The sequence below is a fragment of the Trachinotus anak genome, unplaced genomic scaffold (genome assembly GCF_046630095.1).
Source record: "Trachinotus anak isolate AG129_WGS33_773 ecotype Australia unplaced genomic scaffold, CSIRO_AGI_Tana_v1 ptg000028l, whole genome shotgun sequence".
NCBI classification, from domain to species: Eukaryota; Metazoa; Chordata; class Actinopteri; order Carangiformes; family Carangidae; genus Trachinotus; species Trachinotus anak.
In genome coordinates, this window is record NW_027273879.1 from 8,758,682 (window position 1) to 8,772,359 (window position 13,678).

Below are 13,678 nucleotides of genomic sequence, written 5' to 3' on the forward strand. Positions count from 1 at the left end.
GGCCTTACTTTCACCTGGAAACTTTCCGATGAAGGGCCAACTAAATCAAACAACAACTACTACTATTTCTTTCTCCACCTCTTAGGTTTGTTGGTGACATGGTAGCCTGGCTTGCACTTGTACTTGCAGAACGTGCCCACTTTGAGGCCTGTCTCGTTGCAGCGCTTGGTTTGCAGCACAGCATTGGGTACAGGAGGAGGGGCTGGGCAGCGAAGCTCACAAAGGGCCTCGGGAAAGGACCACAGACCATCTTCTAGGCAGGTAAGGGTGTTGTTTGTACCTGAGGAGAAAAAGAAGAAAAAGGTATATGAAAATAGAAGTGTTGGTCAGTAAATTTGAAAATTAAATGGAGAAAAAAAAAGAAACAGCTGAAAATGTGTTTTTTAGTAAACCTGACAAAAGATCGTTCAAGGACGGTCTGAAAAAAAATTTATCTGTGCTTGCTATGCTGATCACTATGCATCTCACCTAAAAGCTGGGCAGGTTCTCGACACTGAAAGGTGATCTTCTTGCCATAGGTGGTGCCCTCTGGGAAGTTGAAATGGGCAGGATGAACATGGTATTTGTCAGGCAGACCACAGTCCACAGGCTCACACGACACCTGTTTGTTCCACTTCCCATTTGCACAGGTTATTGTCACCAAAGGGTCCGACTGGAAAATGAGACACGATATAAAGTGAGTGACAGAGTGATGGATTACATTCTCAAATTAACTATATGCATAAATGTGCATCGATACAAGATTCATTTGTACCTTGATGGGACAGATTGACTTCCTTCACGCATCCTATAAATGTTTACCTCACAAAAAAATGACTACAGCAATTCAGCCCTCACTCCAACAAGTCTCCAATCAGCCTGTAACCTAACGAAGCTTGACTGAGCTTAGCTTACTGTATGTCAGAAAGCTTCACAGGCTACTCAGCAGCTCAAGTAACTCCCGATAGCATTTGTAAGGTCAAGTCATGCCACTCAGACAACTGATATCCAACAACTGCACAATCAGCCCGAAACACCAAACAGATTGACTTTGATGGAAATGTGACAACCTCTGAGAAACACATACACAAAAGGAATCATCCACAACTGGAATACCCCCCAGAATGTATCCTCTTTCTGAGTTTCTGTGGAGTCATAGTACAAAGTAAACCGTTATATTCACTAATTTTGGACATTGACAAAGAAAATGTAGGGGAAAAAATAGGCAGGCAGTTGTTGCACAAACATCAAGTTCGCTTATGTCCTTAACTGTGCTGCATTGCTTTGTGATTGACAGTGGTTGCCCATGCAGCGGCCTGTCAACAGAAAAAAACACAACTTTTCCACTGTTTTTTCCTGTGTAAGCTTCTTAAAATCAAGCCCGACTGCCCCACATATTCAAGTCTCCAAAGCGCGTCCTGTGCGATTGGGTCCTTACATGTTGTTGGAATGCGAGAGGAAACTGGAGAACCCAGAGGAAATCCACACAGGGGGAGAACATGCAAAATCCTCAAGAAACAGACTCAGGCCAGGAGTAAACCCAACAGTGGTAACAGCACTCTACTATGACAAACGAAGACAAGCTCAAGTTTACGGCACAATATAGGACCTAATATAATAGATTAACATCCCTTCCATTCATATTATTGACCTATCAATAGTCCTTAATGAGAAACAGCAGCGTTTCTACTACTGAAGGAGGTTTGACCTAGCAAGGCCTGACTGAGACTTGCAAAGGCCACATGTCTTGCATTAATTGTGTGTGTGTGTGTGTGTGTGTGTGTGTGTGTGTGTGTGTGTGTGTGTGTGTGTGTGTGTGTGTGTGTGTGAACTCAGTGTTTATACATCCTGTGCACATATAGATGTTAGATGATAGATTGGTCAGAGACTATAGCATTAAGGTCACAATATTTCCTGGAAACAGGAAGGAGAAAAAGGAGGAAACAGAATGTTTCCAAAACATTACATTTCAAAATGGAAATCTCTTGTTCCTGGCTTGTTTTTCATTTTTCACCAGAAAAAGATTCCTGATCTTAAGTGTATTTCCTGTTAGAAATAGCTCTGATTCCTGTAAATTATTTGTCTTGTGGTATGATATTTGCAGATGAGATAAGACCGAAATGAGGAGTCACCTCATCATATAAAACTTTAACTCTTTTCCTCCTCTCCCATGGAATAGCACCGTGTAACACGACGGGAATGCTTAAATTGATAGTAGTGCCAAGAAATCTCACAACAAAGCTGTGATAGCTTCGAGATGGTTTTGAGTTTTCCTTCAGAACAAAAGAGGGAAACCTGTGTTTTTACCAGTTTATACCATTCTACCCCTGTTTCAGTTGACTTTAATTACACACATCTTTTCAGAGAGTGGCCAAATTTTAAAGGCAACACAAGCTGGACTCAGTTAGCACTACATATCTATTGCTTCATAACCTTCTCTCTCTTCCCCTGTATTTCTATCTTTCATCTTGAGCTCATTATATGATACTGCAAAACAGTATCAGGTTCCCTCAAAATAAATAAGCTCCTTTCGTATTTGGATATCCAACAAAGTAACATATGCATCACATGTGAGCGCCTGCTGAAAAATGACTGGGTGTAGAGTTGAATGAGTCAATCGTGATGGGAGGCTGTGAACAAAGGTCTGCATGGAAGAAATGTGGAAGGATCAATTTAGTGTTAATGTGCCGTCTGTAAATACGTGTGCAAATGGGATTTTAAATACGTTTGCGAAATTGTGTGTATGTGTTAAGTTACAAGTAATACCCATCCTAAAACACGTGTGTGTGTAAAACTGCGATCAAGTATATGCTCACAGAATAACAGAAAAGCACATTTACATTTACTTACTTCTGCTATGAGCTGTTTTAATCCAGTGTGTATCCCCAAGTGTGTAGGTGTATATAGGGTTGTGTTCCTGTGTGTACTATTATGTGTGTGAGTGTGTGGGAATTTTCCTTCCTTTAAAAAATTTACAGCTGACTATTTTTCTTCCAGTAGCGACTTTAACAACCTTTGGCTACTCTGCCTAATTCAAGCCAGACAGACTAACAGACAAATGAACTGACAGACTGACAGCCTCTTCCTTCAACTTATGGGTTTGCCATAGCTCAGATGGCACACAAACATAAGGCACATGCAAAACATATGGTAATAGCACACAGCCGTTCATTGATAGGTAGACTTATTTGCAGTAATGCTATGGAATTAAGTATAATTTATTATTGTCTAGTCCTCATGGAAAAGCCCATTGAGGCTGTTTCAAAGGAAAAAAAATTCTTTACTTAGAAGCAGAGAGGTTTTATTTGCCTAGAATATACAAACTCCCTGGTTTAAGAACTGAGCAGTCCCACAGCTGATTCCGGACAAGAGGTGTTACTGAGAATCTAAAAGTACTGAAAAGCAGACATGCTTCTGGGTAGATAAAATTCTGGGAGGCTTAGTTTTTCTTTAAATGACAACCACATTTATCTTGTAAACTACTTGTGTTACAAATCGCCATGTGAGAGCTTTTGTTTTCAGTGGAAGAATTATAAGTAAATTTGCACACACTTTCCATCAGCAGGCATGAAGCACTGGGATGGACTCTGTAGGTTTGACCACTCCTTCACTGCAGAGCAGCACACTGAAATTTGTATTCACATGCTCGTCCGGGAGTCAAATCCTGACCCATCAGCCACAAAGTCAGCAACTTGAGGAGCAACAGGATGACAGTGCACTGGAAGAAGAAGAGCTGTTTTGTCTGCTGTACTTATTCTTTTAAAGATGAACTGTCGAGGTGAAGGTGGCCACACACTCACACAGCCTCTCTTCAAACTCAGCGTCCATGTTGTTTTCCAGCTCACGCCCAGCTGATATACCCTCGTAGAGTAGTGGCCACACAGGCAAAGTGGTCGGTACGTGTGAGTACACGGATGTCTGCACCAGAGCCTTGCATACACCCTCTGATGACGAAAGTTACGTCCCATGGATGCGGAAAGTATAACATTGATTTAAATGAGGCTGTAGCCACTGCCCTATGACTCAGACAGCACACAGTGGTCTGCACTGTCACTGATTGAACCCTGCAGACTTCCCTCAATATAAATCAGGACAAGGCATAGTGTCCACTATTCTATTTCCTGGCTAGGAGTCTGGGGATTAGAGGGTGTCCGCTGGGGATGAGGTCTTTAAGTGAACTCAAATTATACTTAAAGAAAGTATTAATTATTTATAACCATAATGATATTTGTCCTTTGCATTTCACTCATCCTTACTAGTTGCAGAGCAGCCCCCACCCCCCGGAGCCACTCCAGCTCCACAGTTGCTAACATGCACGGAGCCCCCACCAGAAAAGCCATGCATGGGCGAGAAGAGCATCCAAATTTCACATGATGGATGAAATGAAAACTGGTTTCCATGTTCATTCCAGTCAAAGTTGGACACTGAAAAAGATATTCAGGAATCCACATTTGGATGTCCATAGGACGTGCTCATAAAAGTCTGTCTCTGGCTGAGCTGGCTGACTGCCCAGTCATATGAATATAATGGTAATATATCAACATGGATCTTAACAGCTCGTAAATTTACACTGGACATAACGGCTCAAATTATGATAATAGCAGGAGTTACTTGTAGGAGTTATTAATGTGTGACAATTTTATCTTTTGACCTGAAGAGGGTTTTTCGGTCATTTAAAGAAAATGGATGCCCAGTCAGGGCAGGAACAGTATGGTGGTTTAGTGGGCTTGCTTAAATTCAGATGAGCAAGCACTGTTGGACGGGTGGGCAGCGGTCAAGCCTGTGTGAAATAAAACTTTTCTGTGCCATTACTCAGTGTTAACTCACCACTTGAGACAGAGAGAAAGTTCAGGACACAGCAATAAAACAGACATATACAAATCAAGCAAGTAAGGGAAACAGATTTGTTGTGATGATAGAATCCTCTGTGTTCCCACAGCTTCTCTGACATCACTGAAACTAGAATGTAATTGGCTAATGAAAGGAGACAAGACTATGCTTCATGCTGGACTTCTCAACCTTAGTGTGGAGCTGTGTGTGTGTGTATGCATGTGTGTGTGCGTGTGTGTCTGTGTGTGTGTCTTTGTAAACACTTGTGTGGCTGAAAAAGAGAATAAGGAAAATTTGTTCTCAATTTTATTTTGTTACATTTTTGTTGTTTTACTTTTGTTGTGAAACTTCATAATCCACTTTATTTGTTGATGTTCAACTTCCAGCCCATTTGAGGAGGAGATGAGAATAGACAAACACTAAGAATCTGGCCAGATCGATTTATTACTGATCCTTTGATTCATGAAGCAATTTTCCATTCTTCCATTTTTTCTAGCATATTCCCAGTTTTTCTTTCAAATCTGTTTTGTCCTATTTGTCCAGTTCTGTCCTGCAGCAACGCTGCTGTTGTAGTCAAAGAAACAACACGGTGCTGTCTCACGCTACAACAAAACCACCATCACAACTTAAGCTTATATTAAATATGAAAAGGTGTCCATGTGTTTATTCGCAGTGAGTCTCTCACTGTGAAACTTGCAAAGGCCTTTGGGAAGAGACTTCCACTACCCTTGGAGGAATTTGCAACTGGAATATCTTTTCCAGAAAATCATTTCATTCTTTGGGGATGAAAGACTTGACTTGAAATAGATCAAAAAGCGAGTAATAGAAGGCATTCATGCTATGGTAATAATAAACATAATTCAGTCTGCACATCTTTTTTACAACATCATTTTTTTTTTTTTTGCAGTGGCATGTCAGCTGAGCCCAGTGATTTACTTGGTCTTATCAACTTTACATGACTGAACTTCACATGATTTTGGCAGCTAGATTTCTGTCGCTCCTTCTGAATGAATATGTAACATGAGGTTTGAATGATGTAGTCCATCATTTTTAATCATCCCACCAAGGAACTGATTATAACATCTGTAAAGAACTTATAATTCCAAAATGTGGAGTAAATAATACCAAGACAGTTATTATGTCTGCAATTCAAAATGCTACAATCCAATGTGAGCGCTACACGGGCCATTTCACAGAGGTCACAGAACACAAATTTGATGCCAAAGAGGCCACATCTAAAAACATTTGACATCTTGCCATGTGGTAAAGAAAATTACATAGTCTTAACTGACCTTGTGTCTCTTAGTGGAGTGAATGGATGCAAAAAGTTATTCATAAATAACAGGTCCTCTAAATACCTTTGAAGGTTTGCCACAAATGATGACTGACAGCTCAAAGTCCAGGAAAATGTTTTTTGGCACAGGCCCACTTCCTTTTCTGTTCTCTCCTGCCCCCCTTCACCCCACTTTGTCTGTACTTTCCTGCCTCTCGCTCTCTGAAAAGGATAATTTATCACTAGATGAACTGACATTGATGAATAGCCACATAGTGCACTGTCAATCAAAATCTAATGCAATTAGAAGTCTGTGAAGACTCATTGGAGAACTATTCGGATAGTGATTGTAGATACAGTATGTATGAATGTGCATGTAAATGTGCTTTTGTGCATGTGCAAACATATAGCGTTGTATATATAGTGGAGGATAGAGGGAAACTCTCAAGTTATGACAAGTTACAGATCCCAGCAGCAGCAATGTGAAAGATGGGAGGAAGAATGAGTAACAAAAAAAATCATTATTTTTCCCTTCTCTTTTATTCTGTAAAACTCTTCCCCTTTCCTCTCTGTCACTAGTCTTAATTTTTTTTGTCCAATACAGGCACACACCCTCACACACAAACACACCAACACATACAGTACGGGCATGTTTTTTTTTTCAGACTGAAATACACATAAAAACAAAATTTACTATGTTCTCTGAACCTCCCGTCGCTCTGAGGGAGCATTAATAGATTGTCTTGCAGACTGCTTTACAGAGCCATGGAGAAGCATTAAGTGTTTATATGGCCTTTACAGCAGCTTGGCCCCAATCCAAAAGGTTTACAATGCGGTGTCAACTACCCTGTTTGTTTGTTTACTTGTGGTGTGCATGCATCTGTGTGTATACTCTATCTGTCCCCATCTGCGTCCTGTTTATGCAGGAGATTGTCTGTACTTTACTGTATATGTGTTGGCATCAACATGGAAGCATTTAATGTGTGCTGCTGTGCGAGAGCGGCAGCAAATCTCTGCCCTTTAACAGAGACTTCAATGTGTGCGAAATGAGCAGGGATGGAGCGAGGGAGGGAGAGGGAGCAGACACTATGCGATGATGTCATCGTCCCGGTGGAGTAGCGATACAAAGTGACTGTTTGAGGTGACGGTGCGGCATGCTCAGCAAGAGTCTAAACACTATTATGTCTGTGCTTGTGCTGAATATGAGTGGTGTGTGTGTGTGTGTGTGTGTGTGTGTGTGTGTGTGTGTGTGTGTTTGTATATGTGTTGCAAGAGGAGGAGACTGGGGCATCTCCACTCCTCTGTGCAGCACGTATCTACCTGGATGTTCATGATGTCATTCTCCCAGGAGGCTTGCCTGCCAAGCCTAGTTTTTGCAGGTGACAGAATAAATGCAGAGGAGAGCAGAGAAAAAGTGCGTTTGCACCTCTCTCTACGTGGCCATTTGTGTACTCGGGTTTGCATCAATGCACGTCCATGTGTGCATTTGCAAATTCATGTTTGCACGCGTCCTCCCATATGCTGCGGAAATGCTTTTGCACTTAAGTGTCTGCATGTGTACATTTATGCATTCATGTGCCTCTTTATGCACTGAGCTCTTTAACTGCCTGCGTGCATTTAAACAAGTGTGCAGCAGTGTGCTTACCTGGCTCTTGATGATGTCATCATCCTGGTGGACTTGCAGGACGTAGCCAGAGTTGCAGGAGATGGTGCAGCGGTCCCCATTGTAGAAGTGGCGGCCAGGGCTACTGCACTTGAGCTCTGCATTGCGGATTAAGGGTTCCTGGCAGTCAATGGCTTCGCACGAATAATGTACACAACTATGAGGGAGCGTGTGTGTGTGTGTATATATGTGTGTGTGTGTGTAGGGTAGGGGGTGTGGGGTGTTGGTAAAAGAAAGTGAGAGAGGGAGAGAGAGAGAGAAAGAAACTAAAAACCACATTTAAAGTTACAACCAACATAATTTCAGTGTATAAAATAACACTGCAGGGACTCAAACATGGAAGCAGTCACACATTTGTTCACAAACAGAAAAGCTATTTTTGCATTGAGTCAACCACATCCATCCATCAATGACTGTTTAACATATCAAATCAATAAACCACATGGAGAAATGATTGCTATATTTGCTATGCGCATGAAAAAAGGGTGTCTGTGTGCAGTTTGAGAATTAAGAGCGACAGGATATATTATGTGCAGGCTACAATGGCAGAGTTTGGCCACAGCTCTGTGTTGGTAGCCTGATGGAGAAGGCATTTCATGCTCTTGGAATGCTTGGATGCCCAAGGCACCTTTTTACAACAGTCCGCATTCTACAGTATAGGGTTCCCTTATGAAGTCGGTGGAGAGAGAGAGAGAGAGAGAGAGAGAGAGAGAGAGGAAGGTATGGGGGCACAGAGAGAGAGAGCGAGAGAGAGAGGGGATGTAAGAAAATACAGGTCTGGAGAAACATTGTTAAACTCACTCCTGCACGAATGGAATCTCTGTTTTCCTCTTTTCATCCATTTGTTTTCTTGCTTCTGTTCAGACTTCCTTTGCTTTTTTTTCTCATATTATTAACGATGCAAACCTTCTATATGCAGCACCTATATTATCCCTTATGTCCTTCATTTTTCAACCCTCTATGCATTAACACCTGGTATTAGAAGAAGGTAAAAGTAAAACCAAGTGAGCTCTTGGTGAAATTCTAAGCTTACAATTAAATTGTTGACAAGATGCTGAGGCTCAAGAGCAGCAGTCCCTTACGCCTAGGGTTTTTAAGGACAAACTAGGGAAGCCTAGAAGCCTCCACTGTGGACACTTTGGCTTGGAACAAAATCTCTTTGTGGTTTTCTGCTAGTCACTCTGGAATTTCTGACATAAATTACAATTAACTACCTGGAAAACTTTCCTCCTACACTGCACATGAGAAGTATAGTACACAGCACAATAGAATAGTATGTATGGCAAAAAGAAGAATAGAATAGAAAAGAGAGAGCAGAACAAAAAAAAAGTGTGAATATCCTGTGTGCACTAAAAAAAACAAAAACAATTCTTGATGTGGGAAGAGTTGATGAGTGTAAAAAATTGAGTAAAAACAATAATGTGAGGGGAAAAAAGGTGCAAAAAACGTAGGCAAAAGGGAAAACATATATGTGCATGTGCTTGCAGACAAGCATGGAACATAAGACTGAGTCATGTTAATAGCTCCTGTTGTTAACAACTCAGGGAAAAGGGGATGTGGTGTTTTGTGGAGGCATAAGTATTACGGGAAATGTGCTGCTCAGCCCAGGAGAATGAGAGAGGGAAAGCGGGAGCAGGAGGCACCGAAAGGGGAGAATTAAGAAGGAGATGGCAAACAGTTAGAGGGAAAGGAAGATGGTGTGAAAGTAAAGGATGAGAAGACAGCACAGGATAACAAATATGATCGAGAAGAGGGAGGGTTGAGATGGGATGAGAATATGGATGGAGAGGAGAGATAAGACATTTGGAAAGAGGGGGACAGATGACTGAATACAGATGATGGATTGAATTGATTAAAGAAAAGAAACAAATCAATGAAACAGAGCGCCAGGATTCTCTCCTGATGTGTGGACAGACCCATGAATAATAAACTCATCATAATACTTTATTATAATATTCAGCTTGTAGAGTGTTCAAGTCAAAAGTGCTGAGGATGAGTTGGCATGTCTGGTTGAATTGCCATCATATAAACATGTAGTTTTCAAGAGCCTCTGGATATTAGATAAAGTGGAAAGAATATGAAAGGAAGGAAAGTCAGCGAGAATTCTGAGGGAAAGCAACTACTCTGTGTGGGTGCGGTAACAAACAATTTCCTGGCCGATGCAGATACACAATAGTTTTAATCTATTTAGGTGCTCTTGGATGTCTCACTGGCACACAACAAAAGCCACAAACAGCTCTATCTCTCCACACAGACCCCCCGACCATCCATTCTTTGTGTATTGTGGTGTTTATTAGTGCATTTCTTGTTGAAAGGGCTGCGGGAGCATCATCAGTGTGAACTGTCTCATGCATGACAGCGGTGTGGAAATTGGTAAATTGTGACTCCTTATGCGTGTGTGTGGTCTGGTTTAGCCATGTTTGTGAGGAGGAACTTGACATCATATGTTTAGAAGTTAAAATTAAAGGTACAGCAGACTCAAAATTGCCAGTTTATAGCTTAATAGGTGTTAATTCTTTGTTAATTTTTCTGGTAGTCTTGCTAGCAGCTTTTACAAATGTCACCACCTTTGATTCCTGATTGACAGGTCATTTATTTAATTAAGTGGTTAGACTTATTGAAAATGGCATAATGTCAGTGTAGTATTGATTAATGCATAAGCTATTCCAATAGAAACATGTCCATTTCGGCATGATTTTTTCAAAGAAAAGGGACATTTTTATGCAGTGTGCACTTTGGCCAATACAAAGCAATATAAACAAGACTTATTGTTGGAGGCAGTGCAGCTGGAAATTTGTGGTTTGCAGAATGAGGTCCAAATTGATTATAAATTTCCAGTGATATTATATTAGTTACCTAGAACGTTTCACTGTCGTAGCTGTAACTTCGGTCAGATGTCTAATATTAAACAGTTCGTTGGTGCCATTAATTAAGACAAGACTCTCCCTCTCTCTTGCTCAGATACACACATAGAAACACAACTGTCTTGTCCCTTCCCCTTTTATGTGAACGGTAACCTTGACTTGCATCTTGTGTGCATGTGTATAGTCTGACCTGCACAGTCGTAACATGTCAGCGTATATGGGGAGTTGGAAAACCATAATTTTAAGTCAAGTATTCTGCACCTGTACGGCTACAGATATGTGTATCCTACTGTATGTGCATCTGTGTGTGACAGTATGGTTGTGTAAATGCACAACATCTGATGATTTCAGTATGAATGTTTCTGGTCGTGATGTGTGTCTAACACATGTAAGCCTCATGCGCACCAGTGCTCTGTTTCCACGTTTCTCCGACTCACCTCTGGCCTGTGGGGTTGTAGATCTCGTTGCTCTGGCAACCACTTATCGTGATGGGGTCAAAGGACTGGAAGGAGCGCAGACCTACGCCCGAGATGGCCACAAGGCGAGAAGCAAACATGACCAGGATAGCCTTGGTGTGGTAGAAGGCCACAGACAGGTCATGGTTCACTGGGATCACCAAAGGGTTGGTGCGGCAGCTGAGACGCCACTCACCTGTGGAGGGAAACAGAGTGGCGAATCTTAATCAAACCTTGAAGGAGAAGAAGGACAGAATAAAAGGATGGAAGAGGTGAGTGAATAGCATGATCCATTCTGCATCATGTCTGCTTCTGAGCTCAGCTTTTCACTTATATGTATCTTATTTAGCAATCTGACACCAAAGCTGAATTAAGAGGGTTGTAATATGAAGGTATGTAAGTCAGTTCTCACCCAGACTATGGATGCCCTCCTTGGTGTCCACCAGCTGAACAGTGATGTTACACTGAGTCTGGTCAATGTAGCCAGTCCCATCAGCAGCCAGGTGTATAATCACTGCTGCCGCCACCATGGGATGAGAAAAGTGGGCCTGAATGAAGGAAACGTGTAAAGTTAATTACAAATTTTCAATAACTAGATCTCTGTGAAATATTTTCTTTCCTCTGATTTTTATTTTAATGCTATCAGGAGTTGGATGTGTGTCTGCTTGACAGAAAAAAATTGTTACTTCAACCTCTCAAGTTGCATCAAAATGGGGTGTACAGTACAGTAGTCTTAACTATTGTTCCCCCACCAGGTAACTGAGAGCACTTTTTTTTAGATGTCACCTGAGCCATATTTGATGGATGTACATTAGCTCTTACCTTGAGCCAGTAGCTCGGATAGCCCCAGGCTGACTCATGGGCCTCACGACAGGGGAACCACGCATACTGGGACACTCCATCTGATAGATCGAACACCTTGGACTGACATGTCTGGAGAAACATAACAGAAAAGGAGAAAGAAATTTGTTAATTTTAATCCTTCAAAATAAAGTCTGTTTTTCTCATTTTACAGATTGATTTTTTTCTTATGCATGTAAAGAAATAGAGATAAATGTAAGATTTTTTTCAATGAGAAACCAAATTTTATAAATAAATAAGTAAAACAAAAATGTCTGTCTGTGGTATGGCATCTTTGGTTTTACTAACTTGGAACTTCTTAACTTCATTTTTTTTTAAATAGCAAACAGGACAATTCCCGACTCCTTTCAGTCAAAGAACACTTGGTATATGTGGTACACTGGCTAGCAAGCAATTACACTTTGAGAGTCTCAGCTGCTCTTGTCAACAGTTGCCATCTCTGAAGAGCTTGGACCTTTCCCAACTTGTCTGTCATCACAACAGACCTCAAAGTAAGAAGAAAGGAGACATGCTACGACTCTATTAAAATGAACATGACCTGAGTTGCTAACTAGTATGCATCCTACACACATTAGTACTAATCTATGAAAAAGCTTAAATTTGGTTACAGTCTCGGCCTTTTGACAACGCTGTGACCCCTGTTTTTCCACAACTGTCAGCTGTTTGTCAGCTGTTTGGGCTGACGTGCAGCTGACGTGCATTCTGTGCAGCACTGTTTGTTTGTGTCCCGTCAACAACCCCAGCACCCTGTCATGTGTCTCACGCCCCGTGTCCCTCTCCTCTTCTTCTGATTCCTCCTCATACTAACCTCTGTTTTTGTGTACTAGCCATGTGCTGGCTTTTTAATCCCTGCCATGCCACACCTGTCCACTAGAAGCCCTCAGAGTGTTTTCATGATTCTGTGTAGCACCTGAATTGCCACAGAGCTGTAGCACATTTACTCAGCACTCACTGTGGTGTATGCCAGTTCTTCCTTATCATTTGTAAATACTTTTTTTTTAAAAGACATAAGATGTAACATAGGTAATGTAAGGAGTAATAGAGTGAACTGACATTTCAATCTGAGATGATGCTCATTAGCACTACATAAATACACAGTATTCAGTCAGTTGATATGAGAAATGCTTATCAAACTGAACTGTCAAGGACACACTTTAACTGAACTCTGACCTGCGTGATTGTGAGACTTGGCCTCCTACATAGTATTTTCAGTTTCAAATTTGGTGAATTCCCAGAGGCTGTTGTGGTTGTTCCTTTTTTTTGCTGACTACCACCTGTGTCTACATATGTAGACTACTGAAGCCAAAACAGCTCAGGAGTGGTGATTGGTTGCTAAACGTCTCACTTTACCACCTTGTCACCTTATCAGAAGCAGGGATAATGCAGGGCAGAGCTTTAAAAATAAGAGAACTGCAACTGAATTCAAAACTACTACATTACTGTGGCTTTGCTGACATATGAAAGTCCTCTCCCCAGGATTTGCATCCCACACATTATCACCTCATTAGCTATGCTGGGATGATGTCCTGCATGAGACACAGAGGCAGACGCTGCATTTTGATTAACATGTAGGAAAAGCGGCAGAGGCAAAATGGTGAAAGATTACTGAGCAATAGATAAACACAGACAAAGGGGAGAGAGGGCAGATACCCAAGGACGGTGAGTTTCGCCCGCTGCCCTGAGCTAGTGAAATGAGACACCAGTAACATGAGAGTTTTGCTAGAGAGGCTACTGTAAGATCCTGCCACTGTGG

General features: G+C 41.5%; 1 protein-coding gene across 2 annotated transcripts in view; it reads right to left on the reverse strand.

Annotated features, from left to right (window-relative positions):
- pappaa (pregnancy-associated plasma protein A, pappalysin 1a) overlaps positions 1-13,678 on the reverse strand; it is an 86,065-nt gene that overhangs the window by 21,894 nt on the left and 50,493 nt on the right. For both annotated transcript variants that reach the window (XM_071465261.1, XM_071465263.1), the window contains exons 11-16: positions 11,887-11,997; positions 11,477-11,612; positions 11,047-11,260; positions 7,728-7,902; positions 469-652; positions 79-280 (exon numbers count right to left, since the gene is read on the reverse strand). In XM_071465261.1, coding sequence (XP_071321362.1) covers positions 79-280; positions 469-652; positions 7,728-7,902; positions 11,047-11,260; positions 11,477-11,612; positions 11,887-11,997 — 1,022 coding nt within the window. The remainder of the gene's footprint in view (positions 1-78; positions 281-468; positions 653-7,727; positions 7,903-11,046; positions 11,261-11,476; positions 11,613-11,886; positions 11,998-13,678) is intronic.